Source organism: Pseudorasbora parva, chromosome 11 (assembly GCF_024679245.1).
Source record: "Pseudorasbora parva isolate DD20220531a chromosome 11, ASM2467924v1, whole genome shotgun sequence".
NCBI classification, from domain to species: domain Eukaryota; kingdom Metazoa; phylum Chordata; class Actinopteri; order Cypriniformes; family Gobionidae; genus Pseudorasbora; species Pseudorasbora parva.
The window spans coordinates 40,900,025-40,916,392 of NC_090182.1; the positions used below are offsets into that span (position 1 = coordinate 40,900,025).

General features: G+C 40.6%; 2 protein-coding genes across 2 annotated transcripts; both read left to right on the forward strand.

Annotated features, from left to right (window-relative positions):
* The first annotated feature begins 1,317 nt into the window (after positions 1-1,317).
* LOC137093207 (pregnancy zone protein-like) lies at positions 1,318-10,842 on the forward strand. The gene is made up of 34 exons (XM_067457968.1): positions 1,318-1,492; positions 1,947-2,130; positions 2,204-2,360; positions 2,448-2,500; positions 2,623-2,643; positions 2,734-2,899; positions 2,981-3,065; positions 3,140-3,254; positions 3,323-3,443; positions 3,535-3,644; positions 3,751-3,921; positions 4,002-4,226; positions 4,305-4,517; positions 4,593-4,742; positions 5,135-5,290; positions 5,375-5,450; positions 5,661-5,841; positions 5,932-6,157; positions 7,259-7,382; positions 7,456-7,577; positions 7,655-7,706; positions 7,800-7,883; positions 7,995-8,171; positions 8,263-8,338; positions 8,416-8,572; positions 9,051-9,125; positions 9,209-9,371; positions 9,445-9,629; positions 9,700-9,921; positions 9,991-10,112; positions 10,224-10,305; positions 10,392-10,475; positions 10,555-10,660; positions 10,743-10,842. Exons 1-34 carry the CDS (start codon positions 1,410-1,412, stop codon positions 10,817-10,819), a joined length of 4,401 nt encoding a protein of 1,466 aa, XP_067314069.1. The 5' UTR covers positions 1,318-1,409; the 3' UTR covers positions 10,820-10,842.
* Positions 10,843-12,694: 1,852 nt separating this feature from the next.
* sowahab (sosondowah ankyrin repeat domain family member Ab) lies at positions 12,695-14,746 on the forward strand. The gene has a single exon (XM_067456668.1). It carries the CDS (start codon positions 12,800-12,802, stop codon positions 14,060-14,062), a length of 1,263 nt encoding a protein of 420 aa, XP_067312769.1. The 5' UTR covers positions 12,695-12,799; the 3' UTR covers positions 14,063-14,746.
* The last annotated feature ends 1,622 nt before the right edge of the window (positions 14,747-16,368 follow it).

Below are 16,368 nucleotides of genomic sequence, written 5' to 3' on the forward strand. Positions count from 1 at the left end.
AATTTTGCACGCCCAATTTTTCAGTTTTTGATTAGCTAGAAAAGTTTGAAATATCCAATAAATTTCATTCCACTTCATGATTGTGTCCCAACTTTATGTTTGAAGCCTGAAATGTTGCAAAAGGTCGCAAAGTTCAAGGGGGCCGAATATTTTCGCAAGGCCCTGTATATATATAATAGCATGTGTATTGTTTTAACAAATAAAATAAATTATTTTCCAAGTGCTTTAGTAAATGCCAATATAAAAATATTTGTCCTTATATAAAACATAAAATCATAATCATTTAAAATATGTTTAAGTAAAAGGTAAGTAGGCATTGTTACAAGGTGCATTTTTAAAACGTGCACTTAAGTGTGTTTATACATATTGTCATTGAAGAATATTCTCTTTAATTATATCATTTTATCTGCAATCATTTTAATTATACTTTTAAGATTTTAAGTAAACAAAAAGTACACTTTTAATACAATTAAGCACACTTCATTTTCCAAAAAGGATCTGAACTTTTTAATATAACTCTACAACTACACTGTAAAAAAAAATGTGTTGGTTTTTGTTGGTTTAAATTAAAAAAGTAAGTAACCTGGTTGCCTTAAATTTTTTATTTCAATAAACTCAAAATTTTGAGTTGATACAATGAAGGAATTTTTTTTTTTTTTTTTACAGTGGATGGCTTGAGAGTTAGTAAATCATAAGGAATTTATATTTTTGGGTGAACTAATAACCCTTTAAATAATTTCAGCTGCTGTTCGTAACTAAAGATTTACAAACAATATATAATGAGAATGTACAACATGAATCCATTTTCCAACACGTGTTTTTGTCTTACCCTGAATCATTATTGTACACTTATAATAAGAGTTTATTTTGGAACTATTTCAGGCCGGTCTGGTACCGTTGCGGAGGAGCACAGTCCCTGCGTGACTCGCCATAGACATAAACAGAGAAGTAGATCCAGCTGCAATGTTCTTCCGCAAAACGCATGCAGTTCTGTTTATTAACCGCTAGAGTGTAAAAAGTTACAGACTGCAGCTTTAAAATACATTAAACGGACTTGCAAATAGCACATATTTCACACATACTGTGTAAGCACATAAATCGAGAACTTTTTGGCTTTACATCCTGTGATCTATTCATACAGTTTGGGTAGGTTACCTTGCTGGAATCGCACTATACATGCCCTTCCGGCAACCCAGTGATTAGGCTACCGGGGCTCCGCCCTAAAGACGGCCTGATTGCCTGTGAGTGCTAAATCAACCTGATCCCAATTAATAAGAGCGGTTCAATAACGCTGCCATCAGTGCAGGATTGAGAACTTAAGCTGTAGAGCAGTGTGACGCTGTACAAAGTGCCGCAGGGTTTCTGAAAGAGACGCTTGAGTTCGGTCTGGTCTTGGATGATTGCTCTTCATGGCTGTGAGGGCGATTTGTGTTTGGAACGGGCTCATTTTAGCCCTTCTCCTCGTTGCTGTGGATGGACAGACCTCAGGGCCGTGAGTAGCATGCGCTTTAAGTGGCAGTAAGGACCACAGTTCTATGTTCAGAAATAGTTTGGCCATAAATCCCAAAAGCGCTGTACTGATGCAAATAACATTGCATGTCAATCTTGAGTTAACTTTAATGCAGTCCTCCTCTCCGAAATCAGTTCTGTCTGTCGGAGTCCTGCAAGGCTCAAATAGACTAGTCTGATTTGTGAATAGTTATCTGTTCAGACTCCTGCTCTCTATCAGGAACAAACTGTTTCTTTTCATCCAGAATCGTTAAGATCTAACACCCCATCTGCCCATGTCAAACCACCTGCCTACAGAGTCACTTTTGGCTATTTTTTTTTATTGGCCATTATGAAGAGACCTGGCAGCCCCTTTATGTGACCGTTCAACCAACATGTACGTGTTCTTACTCGTTTCCCTTTGGCCACTGAATCTAAACTTCATGATGTTTTCACAGGTTATTCATGGTGACTTTTCCTGCTGTGATTGAGTCTGAATCTACTGCCAAATTATGCATAACCCTTCTGAAACCCCAAGAGAGTCTCACGATGACAGTTTCTCTGCTTGATGACACAAATGAGACCACTCAACTTGTGCAGCAGATTTTGTCTAAGCCGTTTCACAGCTGCTTTAGTTTCCAGGTCTGTTGTTATGAGGTTTGGCTTTTTCTTGTCAGTTTATTTTTTTGAGAGTGTTAACTGTGTTTCTCTACAGGCTCCTCGAGTAGATGGCGAATCTGTGCAGAAGCTAAAGGTGGAAGTTCAAGGGCAGGTCTTCAGAGCGACCGAAGAGAGGAAAGTCATGTTCAGACGTTACCTGCCACTGACCTTCATCCAAACAGATAAACCCATCTACAATCCAGGACAAACGGGTGAGCAGTGCATGACTCTTGGTTGAATATTCTAGTTCTGATCATCAAGTGCATGACACAATGAGCATTTACTGCTGTCTTCTTCAGTGAATTTCAGAGTTGTCACCATGGATCCCAGATTTGTGCCATTTGATCAGATGGTAAGACTTGACCATGAACAAACTGTGCAAATAACAAAAATACATGCAGTTTTGCACTCTTTAATGACCGCAGCGTCAATGTTTCCTTTTTAAATGCCTATCCTTTCTGTCTGTCCTTGCAGTACAGTCTGGTGGTGCTGGAGGTAAGAATTTGTTCCAGTGCAAGTCTTTGAATGGCACCAATTAAGCTTTTTGTATGTTTGCTGTTTCTGAGCTGTTAATTGTTTTAATAGGACAATAATAATAACCGGATTGGTCAGTGGACAAACGTTTCCTCAACGCAGTGGATACTGCAGCTTTCTCACGAGTTAAACCCAGAGGCTCAGATAGGGATGTACACACTAAAGGCTTTTATTGATGACCGAATGATCTCCCAAGTTTTTGAGGTGAAAAAATACGGTAGGTTGTGCATGTATAATGTGCAGCAGTTCAATGAAATATCTGAGGTCTTTAATCTAAAGAGTTTCGTTTCTGGTTTAGTTTTGCCCAAGTTTGACGTGACTGTGAATGCACCACAGATGTACAGTGTTGGAGATGTGGGACTGAAGGTTGAGGCTTGTGCCAAGTGAGTGAGGCTTTCATTCTCTCGTCTTGTGGTTGGTCAGTTCTTGATCTTGTTCCCTGTGACTCATTTCCCAGATACACGTATGGCCAACCTGTACCTGGTCAAGCGTTGGTGGAAGTGTGCCGTGATCCCCAGCCATATGTTGTGGTTCCTAATGTGACCCGTCTGTGTCTGAATAAAACCGCAAAGGTGTGACTCCTGCCTTACAGTGGAGGGTGTCTCCTGCTTGTTCTTAAATTTGACTCTTTTTCTACCAGATGAATGCCACGGGCTGTGCCTCCGTTACTGTTGCTGTGTCAGAGTTTTTCAACGCCAAATTTGAATATAATATGCAAGACACATTTCTTGTAAATGTGAATGTCACTGAGGAGGGAACAGGTGAGATATTGGCTTATCTAAACCAACAGTACATGTATGAAGTTGATGTGGTTAGCCAGTGTTTTTTTTTTCCCCCTTTTTTTGGCCCTAGATGTAGAGATGTCAAAATCTGCTACAGTGTCCATTACATTCGAAGTTGGCAAGGTCACCTTTGTGGACCTCCCAGATTATTTTGAACCTGGATTAACAATTTATGGAAAGGTACCTTTTTTTTTTTTTTTTTTTTTTTTTTTTTTTTTTTTTTAAATCCCTGGTTGCAGAAGCTTTCACATTGGTTCCCTTTCCTAACCTTGATCATTCCTAACAGATATCAGTGTCTAGTTTTGATGGTACACCCATCATGAACAAAGCGGTGTACCTCCTGGATGGTAACAGCTGGCCCAACAAACTGCTGCTGAATCTGACCACAAACCAGAACGGAATGGCCACGTTCTCCCTCAACACCGCTGCTCTCCCTAAAGCTGGTCTCAGTCTGGTGGTATGATTTGCCCTTTATATTTTGTGACACGAAGTGATTTCTCACTTGTAAGAAACTGATTCTGTTCATTTGTTCCCCAGGCAAGTGTGACTCCAGCGGTTGTTTATAGCTACAAATCACCATACTTCACTACAGATAGGAGGGTTGTTCAGCTTCTCCAACCCGCTTCTGACAACCCATCGTCTAGTGAACTGACTATAGTGACGCTCGCGCAGCCGCTCCAATGTGGTGCTGTGTTTCCAGTGACCGTGAAGTATTCTTTTGTTGGAGAAACTGGTGACTACAATGCTGACATTGTCTATATGGTGAGTGGACATAAGATTTATTTATTAACTGCTTTTGCCTGTCCAGTGTATTTTATGCACCCATTTGTCTTCCGTCAGGTCTTGTCCAGAGGAGTGATAGTCCTCCATGGATTTCAGAGAGTCAGTGCTGGGGCTTCTAATACCGTCACAAGTGGCTCTGTGTCTTTCCAACTGTCTGTCAGTGTCTCTATGGCTCCAGCAGTGCAGATTCTGGCCTACTGCGTTCTGCCCAGTGAGACTGTAGTTGCTGCTAGTGTGTCTTTTGAGACAGAAATGTGTCTCCAAAACCAGGTATGATGTGCACTGGTGTCTTTTGGCTTCAAGTGGGGAGTGATGTGCCCTACAGCGTGTTGGTCCTCGTTTCAGGTGTCTCTACAGTTCTCTCCTGATAGAGCCGTTCCTGCTGAGGGAAATGTTCTGACTGTCTCTGCTCAAGCTGGATCTCTGTGTGGCATCAGTGCTGTAGATCAGAGTGTCCGGATCATGGAGCCGGGAAGACGTCTGAGTGCCAAAATGGTATCCATGTGCTGCTGATTTGATGTTTCTTGTTGGTTTTGCTTGATTTTAGGTTTCTTTAGAATGTGAGTAATGCTGCTGACTCAATTTGACAAACCTATCCTTTTTTTTTTTTTTTTTTTTTTTAAATGATTGAATTATAGGAAGTTTTAGTGTACATCTCTAACAGAGGCCAGATAGTAGTTCCTGTGTGAGTAAACCTCACTCTGATCTCAAGATGCTCTAGCGACTGACACTAGAGATTGCAGCCTTTAGACTCCTTGTTAGAGCATTCGAGTCCCGCTTGGAGTGGGCTGTTTGACCACGAGGGGTTACACATCTAATGTTATTAAAACAATGCATTTGGTTAACTTTTCCAGAAGCAAGTGCTGTATAAACTTTCTTTTTCACAGGTGTTTGACTTGCTCCCAGTGCAATCGCTATCAGGTTATCCTTACAGCATTTCGGATGAACCACCGTGTTTTGATATTCGACCCCGTTTTGATATTCTGCCCATTCGTATAGCTCGCAACACTGTTTCTACAAATCAAGCTTACACAACCTTCAAGGTACAAAAGAACTCATGACCTTTTAGCCACTGAATGATACAGCATCAGTGACTTTAAATCCTTTTTTGAATTTGACTCTGACAGAGCCTGGGAATGAAGGTCGCAACAAATCTTGCTGTACGAGCCCCTCCATGCCAGCTGTATCCCAGATTCCCTGACAGTAGGTCTATGCAGACATGCTACTTCCATAAATTCCTTCTGCATGTGCTGAACTGGCATTGACTTAAGAGGAATAACCTCCCTTTTTTTCTTGAGAAATTATTTTTTTTTGTTATGCATTAATGCCATGAGGTTGGTTTTGAAACCCCATGTTTATTCTGCAGACATTGACAGTTCAGAGTAAATCAGTGTAAAATTGCTTCTCTTTCAGTGGTGTTTTTCCGTGGTCCTCGTGTAGAGGAGATGATGATGATGGCAGAAGCAACTGCTGCTCCAGTACTAGCAATGGCGAGACTGATGGCTCCTCCAAAAGAGGACTCCCTTTCTGCTCCTGAAATGACTGTCAGGACTTACTTTCCAGAAACCTGGCTCTGGCAGCTTGCTCAAGTGGGGTTAGTTGAGCGTCTTGTTTGCTCCTAAAGCTACTCATCCAGCTTTTTTTTTTTTTTTTTTTTTTTTACTATTTGTCTGCTGTCCTTCAGATCCACTGGATCTACACAAGTTCCCCTCACAGTTCCAGACACCATCACCACATGGGAGACAGAGGCGTTCTGCCTGTCTTCCAAAGGTTTTGGTCTGGCACCTCCTGCTCTGCTGACGGTCTTCCAGCCCTTCTTCCTGGAGCTCTCCCTGCCATACTCCATCGTCCGTGGGGAGTCTTTTGATCTGAAGGCCACAGTCTTCAGCTATCTGTCCAAATGCATAATGGTCTGTCATGTTTTTTTTTATTTCTGTGTAAAATGTCAGGCCAAATTCAGTCCTGTAGGGCCACTGTCCTGCAGAGTTTAGCTTCAACTTGCCTCAATACACCTGAAGGCCATAATTTAGCTGTGTTTATTTTTGGCTGGAGCTAAACCTTGCAGGAGCAGGGTTTGACACCCCTGATGTAAGGGGAAAACTGGTCAGTTTCATCTAGAAGGGAATTATTTATAGAGTTTTGAAAGAGTCACTTATTTATGGCTGAACAAATGACTTGTCAGTACTCCTCTGAACGGGGCATGACTTAACTTGGGGTTTTCACTATTGTTTGGATATTAATGTTCACAATTTAATTGCAAGGTAACGTAAAATCAGCAGGTTAAGACATTAAATTGGTAAGTGTATGACACCAGAACACTACTTTAAATGCAAACAACTATTAGAATAAATCAATATCGCAGGCAGGTACACTCGCATTTACACAAGTTGCAGAAAGAAAAAGGAAAGGATGAGTTAATGAATGATAATCCCCAGTTTCTAGCACTTAAGGCATGCCCTGGATGAATCAATCAGTACTTTAACCCTCCTATTGCTTAGGTGAGGTTATTCCACTTTTCAATCCATGCATCAGTTAAATTAGAATCTGGAAGTATTACTTGCGTTTGAAGTACTTCAGTGGGGTTCTCTTTTTCTCTGGGAAGTGGTGTCTGGTGGCCTGACATCTGCTGAGGTGGCTCACAATAAATTTCACATTATCTGTGGTCTCAACTTCTCACCCCAAGCATAGAGTACAGAGAACCGTTTAGACACTTGAATAAGTCATACGTCTTGCACGGATTTCAGTCAAGCAGTCTTCTGAATTTTGAACGGATACATGCAATGAAAGTGTGCCTTGGCTGGTACAAATCATCCATTTGATGGTTACACTCAGTCTTCATGGAGCCCACTTCACTTATGGTCCTAGATTGTCAATTTGGGTCAGGAGTGGGTTTGTGTGGAATTTTTGAATGAATCAAATTGAAGTTCATTTGTTTTGGCTTTGCCTCCAAATCCTACAACTGAAGCTAAATAGAGAAGGTCATGTCTTGGTTCCATGTGTTTCTTTGGCAGGTTAAACTGACTCCAGCTTTGTCCACAAACTACTCTCTTAAACCATATGCTGATCCATATTTGTCCTGTCTTTGTGCCAATGGGAGAAAGACCTTCAAATGGGTCCTCTCAGCTTCGGTTCTCGGTCAGTTTTGTACTGTCTGTTTCTAAATTTGGTGTGTGTGTGGTGTTGCTCACTACTTGTCTGTCACCTACAGGAGCCGTCAATGTGACTGTCAGTGCTTCAGCTGAGCCATCCCGGACTCGATGTGGCACTGAAGCCGTGACCGTGCCGACGAGAGGACGCATTGATGTTGTCACTCGAAGTCTACTTGTCCTTGTAAGTGTTAAACAGCCTTCTGGAGTTTGATCATGGAGCTTATGCTGCTTTACTGACGTGGTTTGTTGCTTTAATAGCCTGAAGGAGTTGAAAGGACAAACACCAAGAGTTGGTTACTGTGTCCAAAGGGTTTGTTTGCACTCAATGATTCCCAAACATATTCCCTTTACAGCCAAACATTAGCCCAGTGCTCAATACTGCTCCTTTCTGTTCGGTCTACAGGAAACGTTCTTTCTGAAGATGTGACTCTGACGTTTCCAAAAAGTGTGATTCAGGGATCAGCTAGATGCTCTGTTTCAGTCCTTGGTAAAGTCTTTATTTTATTTGTGGTTTTTAATTATTGAGTAGAAACTGTCAGGGGATGTTTGGCAGAATAACCTTGTTTCTGATGTGGGCCTTATGCTTCTCCTCTTGTAGGGGATATAATGGGTCGTGCACTGAAGAATCTAGATGGGTTGTTAAAGATGCCATATGGCTGTGGCGAACAGAATATGATTGTTCTTGCTCCCAATATTTACATCCTGCTGTACCTGAAGGTCACCGGTCAACTCACCGCAGCCATTAGAGAGACCGCCACGGGCTACCTTCAGAGTGGTATGGATGACCAAATCCACTTGCTCTTTGGCATGTCAGACTGTTTAACTCCTGTCCTGATCAATTTACATGTGGCTTTTGACCTAATCAGGATACCAACGAGAACTGAACTACAGACACAATGATGGTTCATACAGCACCTTTGGTTATGATGAATCCAATACATGGTGAGTTTCATGCTGTGTATAATCTGTCACCAGTGGTTTGTAAACTCAGTTTGACGTCACGTGATCTCCACGGCCAGGTTGACCGCCTTTGTCCTGAGGTCTTTTGGTCTAGCGAGGCAATTTATCTTCATTGATCCAAATGTCCTGCAGACTGCAAGGGCTTGGTTGATCAGCACGCAGGGTTCGGACGGCTGTTTCGTGCAGCAGGGAACTTTGCACCACAATGAAATGAAGGTACGTTACATGTTTCTTAATGTGCTCCAACTAGAGCTGCACGACTAATCGTTTGACGCTCTTGAGTACGACACATTCGATCTTCCAAAATGTCAACTCTGCTGTCTATTATGGCCGTTTCACATCAGGAACATGAGCGTCTTGTTACGGCCCATGTTAATGAGAGTCGGTGTCACACGGGCAAATAAACCGGCTGCTCCGCTGACACTTGTGATGGGAAACGTAAATCCCTAAAATCTTTGGTTTAAAGCCTGATCATCACAGCAACATTCCAATCTGTTTGCACTGCAGCTGCTCCAGAGAGAGCAGCTGCCGTGTAAAGATGATCAGCTTCAGTCGTTTAAACTATAGCTTGTTATCTGGACATGTGTACTTGGGTAATTCAGTAACTTGTGACTCAGTTTATCCAGATTCATGCAGCTCTAACCAGTAGACTGTGTTCTCGTTCTTCTAAGTCAAATTTGCTGGTGTGTTTCAGGGTGGAGTTGGTGACAGTGTGACCATGACTGCCTACGTTGTTGCATCGCTGCTTGAACTAGGCGTTCCTGTTACAGTAAAAATCTCTCCAGTATTTGTATGAGCTCCTTGCAGATGACTTTCCTGCTCTGGCTGTTGTCTGATCTGTTTTGCTTTCAGGATCCCGTCATTACCAACGCGCTGTCCTGCTTGAGGCCTGTTGTTGGGAACCTGGGAAACACTTATGCCATGGCTCTGCTGGCTTACACCTTCAGTCTGGCTGGAGAGACCGCCACTCGATCACAGCTTTTAAATGCTTTGAACAACCGTGCCATTTCTGAAGGTAAGATTTACCAGCTTTTTAAAAACATTTTATATCGAGTACTTTTATCCCATCTGTCTCATCCTTAATGAAGGCATTAAGCTTCATTGGTCTCAGACGACATCTGGTGATACTCTGGCAGTGGAGATCAGCTCTTACGTGCTGCTAGCGCTTCTCACTGAGCAGCCTCTTACGACAGCTACTCTGGCCTATTCTAACCGCATTGTCAACTGGCTGGTGACCCAGCAGAATCCTTATGGAGGCTTCTCATCCACCCAGGTGCCTGTGACTACCAAACATGAGCGCAGTCATTTATGAGTGGAGTTTTTAATCTGGTGCTTGTTTTCAGGACACAGTGGTGGCTCTTCACGCCCTGTCTGTGTATGCTGCTCAAGTCTTCAGTTTGGATGGCTCCAGTACTGTTACTGTACAGTCATCAGTGGTAGGTGGAGACTCTTATAGCTTCACCGTGAATCAGGACAACAGGCTGCTGTATCAGGAGAAGCCACTGAAGAACGTTCCTGGCAAATATAGTGTTAAAGCATCAGGATCCTCTTGTGTGTCTGTGCAGGTCTGTATCTTCAGCTTCCTTTTATGGTTTCTGTTGCACAGCAATCTTAGTGCTTTACTTGTACTGTAGGTTGCGTGTTTCTACAACATCCCAACACCCATTAAAGATACCAAAACACTGAGTGTCGAAGCGACAGTGACTGGAGACTGCCAACCGCTTGGGGCCAATCTCATGTTGAACTTCACAGTAAAGTAAGAACACCTTTCACTTTGTCCTGAAACCAGCTCTTGTTTGTTCTTCTTACAAAAGGAAGCAGTTCTTGATCCCGTTGACTAAACCGCTTTATTTCCCACGTCATTCAGATACAACGGTGTAAAAGCAAGCACTAACATGGTTATCGTGGACATTAAGCTCCTGTCAGGCTTCGTGGCAGATACGTCACTGGTTCGTGTGTCTAAGGTTTATTCCCAAGATGCTTGAAGTGCCTTCAGCTGTAACTGTGTCTGTAAATGATGGTCTCTTCCCCTCAGCTTGGTTCTCCACCCCAATCGTTTGCCCCGCTAGTGGAGCGAGTTGATGCTGATGATGATCATGTCCTAGTGTATCTGAAAGGGGTGAGACCACTGTATACTGGGTATATTCACTAGCTGCCATCTTGTGTTTGTGCTGCTGTTTATAGTTTCTGTCTCACAGGTTCCCAAAGGAGTCCCCATGAGTTACACTCTTCAGCTGAAACGGGTCCTTCCAGTGAATAATCTCAAGCCAGCGGTCATCAGTGTTTATGACTACTATCAGACAAGTACGCTTTCATCCCTAATCATGCTCTGCTCTGACTGAATTTACTGACCATGATCCAGCTCATTTTTATGTTCCTCTCTCAGGTGATGCGTTTGAGACTACCTACACATCTCCCTGTCCTTCTGTTGATTCGGTACTGGCTGCAAGAAACATGGCTTAAATAAAACTGCTTTTATACAGTCAGTCCTTTTCCACTTTATTTGTTTTGTTTGTTATAAGCAAGAAGGTAATATGGGAATGTATCAAGGGTTATTACTCAGTGACTCTAAGAGAAGCATTTTTATTAATATAAATGTACTTTATTTGGATACATGCAGCTCTTAAGGTGACCAACAACAGACAACATTTCATCTAACACAAATTGACCAACTATTGATCAGTATTGCTTCATACAGTAAGGATTGTGCAATGTTACTACATATTTGATTCAATATCTGGACTTAAAGTATGGCACTTCACTGGAATCTAAACTTGAACTGCTGGCCTGAAATAAATCCCAATAAATTCCAAAATAAATCCCAAGTCATCATCAGCTGAATGTCTGGTGGACATTACATGCACTGCAAGAATCCGCGCTCTCGTGTCTGTAGTCTAAATTTAGACCAGAGACATTGGGGTGTGTGCGCTGCTGCGGTGTGTGAAACTAACGTGAAAACAGACTTATTTCGCCTCAAATGAAAGTATATTTACACTGATTCCTATCACATAGTGTGCTGTGCTGTTCACCATGTATAAATTAGTAAATGTGTGTTAACAACTGACTGATTTCAGCCTTAGCTTCAGCAGGTTAGGGGGTGGGCTTTAGATTCTAGAGAGCATTTAGATTTGACGAGAAAGTTGTCTGCGATATCACCAAAATCGGAGATTCGTTTTAGCGGAAGAGAGAGACTAAATTTTGAATGCTCATATCTCCTAAATGCAAATTTTGCCATAGTTTTGGAACATACCAGCTTATGTATACAGAAATTAACAGATCAAATTGAATACCTCTGCTTAGCCCCATCAACTATGGTCTAACGCTGATGACGTAACAGCCCGCCCTCACGCGATTATGATTGGCCGATTGATCAGCCTAAATTTGATTGGCTAAAGGACTGATCTGGGTGGGAGGGGAGCGCTGCCAGAAGAGTTTCAAAAATACACACGCACACAAATCCAAGACAATTCACACGCGAATGACTGACTATTTGCATTCAAGGACAAACGTGTAGCTAATTTTAAACATTCGAATGTTTTTGTGCACCGTTGTAAATCTACGAATTGTGTTTTGCATTTGTGAAATGTTTCATGAATATAGTTTTATTTAGCGCATGTGTGGTTTTGTGCATGTAAATTTGGTTTCATGCATGTGAAATTGGCTACACGTTTTTTGCGTGAATTATTAATGAGTCTTTTCTGCTTTCATAGGTTGCTGATGATTTCACTCTTTAGCTCACAAAATAGGACTATAGTATACCATTGATTGCTGTCTTTTATATGATTTGATTAATAACATTATAATATTGGCTAAATTCTTCATACACAAATGCAGTAATGCAGATTCTTTAAATCCCTCGGTTTCTTATTTTCAGAAATGAATTCAAATATTTTCTGGACGCCCTCAGTAAAATGAAAAATACAAATGCAAATTTTTAAAAGATTTTATATCACAACCTGTGGTGGTAGCCTTTGCTGATCTTCTGTTTTTGTTGTTGTTGTTTTTTATTATTAAAATAATAATTAATTATTTATTAGAATAATTAATTTTGTGTTGAGCCTTCCAGATCAGTATTTTTATATGTATTTGACTGTTCTACACCATTTTGTTGTATTTTAAATAAATAAATAAATAAACTGCTACACATTAAAAAGTATGTACTTTTTCTTCACAAAAAGAGTAGGCTACATACTTTTAGGTCATTGGGATGCAGTATACTTTTCTGTTTTTAAGGATGCAAATGCGCGTGAACTCCGCTACCCTCCGCCGTGCACGCGCAGCACCGCATCCTACATTTATCGCGCGTTCACGTAATGGTCTGGGCTTGGGTAAGAGGAAGGCACGCGGATTTCGGAGGATAACCGGAAACAGCAGGTTGTTATTGAAACCTCTCACATAACTACAAAAAAAAAAAAAAAAAAAAAAAAACATAGTGGCGGGGAAATGGCTCTGACTCAAGATATGATCTTAACCTTTTTATTGCAGCACGGGGGGAAAGTGAAAAACTCGGATCTTGTGAACAAGTTCAAAGGACTCATAAACTCCAGCGACCCCGCGGAAAAGAAACAGAACAGAGACCTGTTCAAACGACTGGTAAATAACGTCGCCGTGGTTAAACAAGTGGACGATGTGAAGTACGTGGCTGTGAAGAAAAAATACCAAGGACTCGCAGCAGGTGAAAAAATGACACTGAACAGATTGTTCGACTTAAAATCGCCATGTGGGATTGATTCCAGTGAAATAGAGAATGTGGATTTTGTTAATAACAATTATTGTCATTGCTCCATCCAAAGTGTGAGTGATAGCTGCACAAGTGGAAATGATGCTGACTTTAATGTAATGGAGTCTTTGACGGCAAGAGTGCTCAGTGTGACAAGTGATGCTAGAAGTGGAAAAACAGGCTCTGTTTTTGCTCTTATTGCCATAAAATCTCCAACAAATCCACAATGTGAGTTGCAACATGATGAAAGGGGGAAAACACTAACAGCAGATGTCGAACGGCCACCTACAGTTCCATACGCGTCTCTGAGAGCCAAACGAAAGGAGCTGGAGGCCCAGGGTTCTCCACAACTGCGACGGTGTAGCAAAATCACCAAACCTGGTGGTAATGAGGCTAAAGACTCGGATATAATTCCTTTGGGATCAATGGAGCATGAGTGGCTTGTGAAATCTGCAACAGGGAGCTGGCGTCAGATCCACAGCCTCCTGCTGCAAGACCCTCAGCTGGCAGAGAAGCATAATTTCATGTCTGGATTCACAATTCTGCATTGGGCTGCTAAAAGTGGAAATGGTGAAATGGTGTGTAAAGTCATTGATGTTTCCAGACAGAGTGGTGCAGGGATCGACGTTAATGCCAAGTCGTATGACGGATATACACCTCTCCACATTGCCGCCATTCATAACCGTGAACATGTGTGTTCACTGCTGGTGTGTGAATATGGTGCCAGCACTAAAATACGGGATAACAGTGGGAAAAAACCCTACCGTTATCTAAGCCGAGATGTGTCAACTGAAATCAGAAAGATGCTTGGAGACCCTCGCTGTCTACAGCAGGATGCTCCAAATTATTTGAAGGGTCCTCAGAATCTCCATAAAGGATTCAACACTCTGAGTAAACTATTTCAACCCCACATCACTGGACAGAAAAAGAAATGCAGACGTCGGCCGAGCTTCCATTTCATTAGAGAGAAAGAACACTGCACTTAATCGCAAACTGTTACAATGAAATCTCCCAAATTGAAACAAAAAATAGACTTGTGTAACTTTATTGTATGTTTAATATTTGCTATTAATTTAATTGTTAATTGTACAGTGTGCACTCTACTGACTATTATATTTGTTAATGAGGTTAGTAACAAGAAAATGAATGTACTACTACTAACACAGAACATGTTTAGGTCATATTTTACCTCAACATTGAAAGAAAGAAAAAATATACCACTTTATTTTGATGGTTCCCTTTAAACATTCTGTTGACTGGTTCTCCTCAGAGTATTAGTAGACTGTCCTCTTAATATCTGCTGACTCTTTATTGTGATGCTCCCCAACACACATTTATCTGACTGGCAACTGTCAACTTATTCGACTCCTACTAATGCTCTGATTTTATAGTGTATTGTCAGTTGAATGTGTTGGAGGACCATCACAATAATGAGAGCCAGTAGACATGTGGATGCAACATAGTCAACAGAATCTCTTTAGACGACCATCACAATCAAGTATAACCAAACAATATATAACTCAGTTTCTTAATATAAAAATATAGGTAAAACTTTGCAATAATGTTACATTAGTTGACAACATTAGTTAAAGGGATAGTTCACCCAAAAATGAAAATTCTGTCATAATTTACTCACCCTCATGTTGTTCCAAACCTGTATGAGTTTCTTTCTTCTGCTGAACACAAAAGAAGATATTTTGGGGAATGTTAGTAACAATCAGATACAACAACCATTGACTACCATAGTAAAGGAAAAAATACTATGGTAGTCAATGGTTGCTCTATCTGCTTGGTTACAAACATTCCCCAAAATATCTTCTTTTGTGTTCAGCAGAAGAAAGAAACTTTTGTGAACTATACCTTTAACTAAAAATTAGCACTTTGTTAATGCTAATTTCAACATTTACTAATACATTATGAAAATCAAAAGTTGCATTTGTTAACATATTAATTAGCATTTAACTGTGACATGAACAAACAATGAACAGCTGTATTTTTATTTACAAATGCTAACAAATATGAACTAATACAGTCACAAATGCATTGCTTCATATTAGTTAATATATTAACTAATGAAATCTTATTGTAAAGTGTTACCAAAATATATTTCCTCAAAAATTGGCATTAGTTAATGCAAACAAATAAACAAACAAACAAGCAATGCAAAATGACTATTTAAATTAAACATGATTTATTAAATTTTGAAGTATATCATGATACTAATTGTGCCGATGCAGAAAAGAAGGGAACAACTTTTATTACAATATTTTTTTTTACATGTATTGTGAATCATTATTGACAATATTAGAAATTACAAACAACTCATGAAATATCTTTGTAATACAAATTTGGGGGGAAATATATGAAAGCTTGTTTTCTGCCACAAAATAAACAAGGTAATTGTTTTTATCTCACAATTCTGACTTTATATCTCTCAGTTCTATCTGTCTATCTATCTATCTATCTATCTATCTATCTATCTATCTATCTATCTATCTATCTATCTATCTCTCTATACATACACAGGTATATTGAAGTGGATTTTAGAATCCCCCTTTCACTGACTATATCTCACAATATCTGACTATCTTTTAAAATGTTTTATTCTGTGGCAGTATAAAGCCTCCATAGAAATATGCTTAACTGTCATACAAATAATGTCACAGTGTGATTTGTGAGAGGATTTTCTGGTTTGCCTCGAACAGTAATTCGTCATCTTTCCTATCTGATTGTTGTGCTTTGCAAAATGCCTAGAGAAACACTTGTGCCATTGAATGAAGGGCGAGGGGCCTCTGTGTGGGATGCAGGCATGTTGTCCTTGAACTCATTTTACGCTTGATGTGATGTCTGTCATACTGAAGAGATAAAAGCTCAGTTCTTTAATAGGCCTTGGCAAAATTAGGTCAATCTCTATGCAAATGACAACATTACTTATATAATGTGTGAGAATAAAACACAGTTTAAACCAGGAATTGATAAATGGTAGAAACAGTCTGGAAAATATAATGAGGCCGTTGTCACAGTCAGGCAGTGATTCAGGCATGATTTCATGGGCGCTGGAGCTTAGCATAACTTCATTCAGAGGCTTTTGACTGGTGTGCAGTGATCTGTAATGATGCAAGTGCCCTTGCCTGTCGGTTAGAGCTGCACTTGTTCAACTGTGAGGTGAAGGTCATTTCAGAAAGTATAGCCTTTGGGTTCAGAGAAGTTGAACATGAAGCTATTCTGAGCCAAATTTGAGCACTTAAACCGCACACTCAGACTAAAACTAGTATATCTTGAACATAAATGA

What these genes read in the sequence shown, in the direction of transcription:
- LOC137093207 (XM_067457968.1), top strand. Translation starts at nt 1,410, where the DNA reads ATGGCTGTGAGGGCGATTTGTGTTTGGAACGGGCTCATTTTAGCCCTT. An exon ending in TTGTGCCATTTGATCAGATG is followed by an intron (nt 2,501 to 2,622) that starts GTAAGACTTGAC and finishes CTGTCCTTGCAG; the next exon opens with TACAGTCTGGTGGTGCTGGA. An exon ending in CCTCTCAGCTTCGGTTCTCG is followed by an intron (nt 7,383 to 7,455) that starts GTCAGTTTTGTA and finishes TGTCACCTACAG; the next exon opens with GAGCCGTCAATGTGACTGTC.
- sowahab (XM_067456668.1), top strand. Translation starts at nt 12,800, where the DNA reads ATGGCTCTGACTCAAGATATGATCTTAACCTTTTTATTGCAGCACGGG.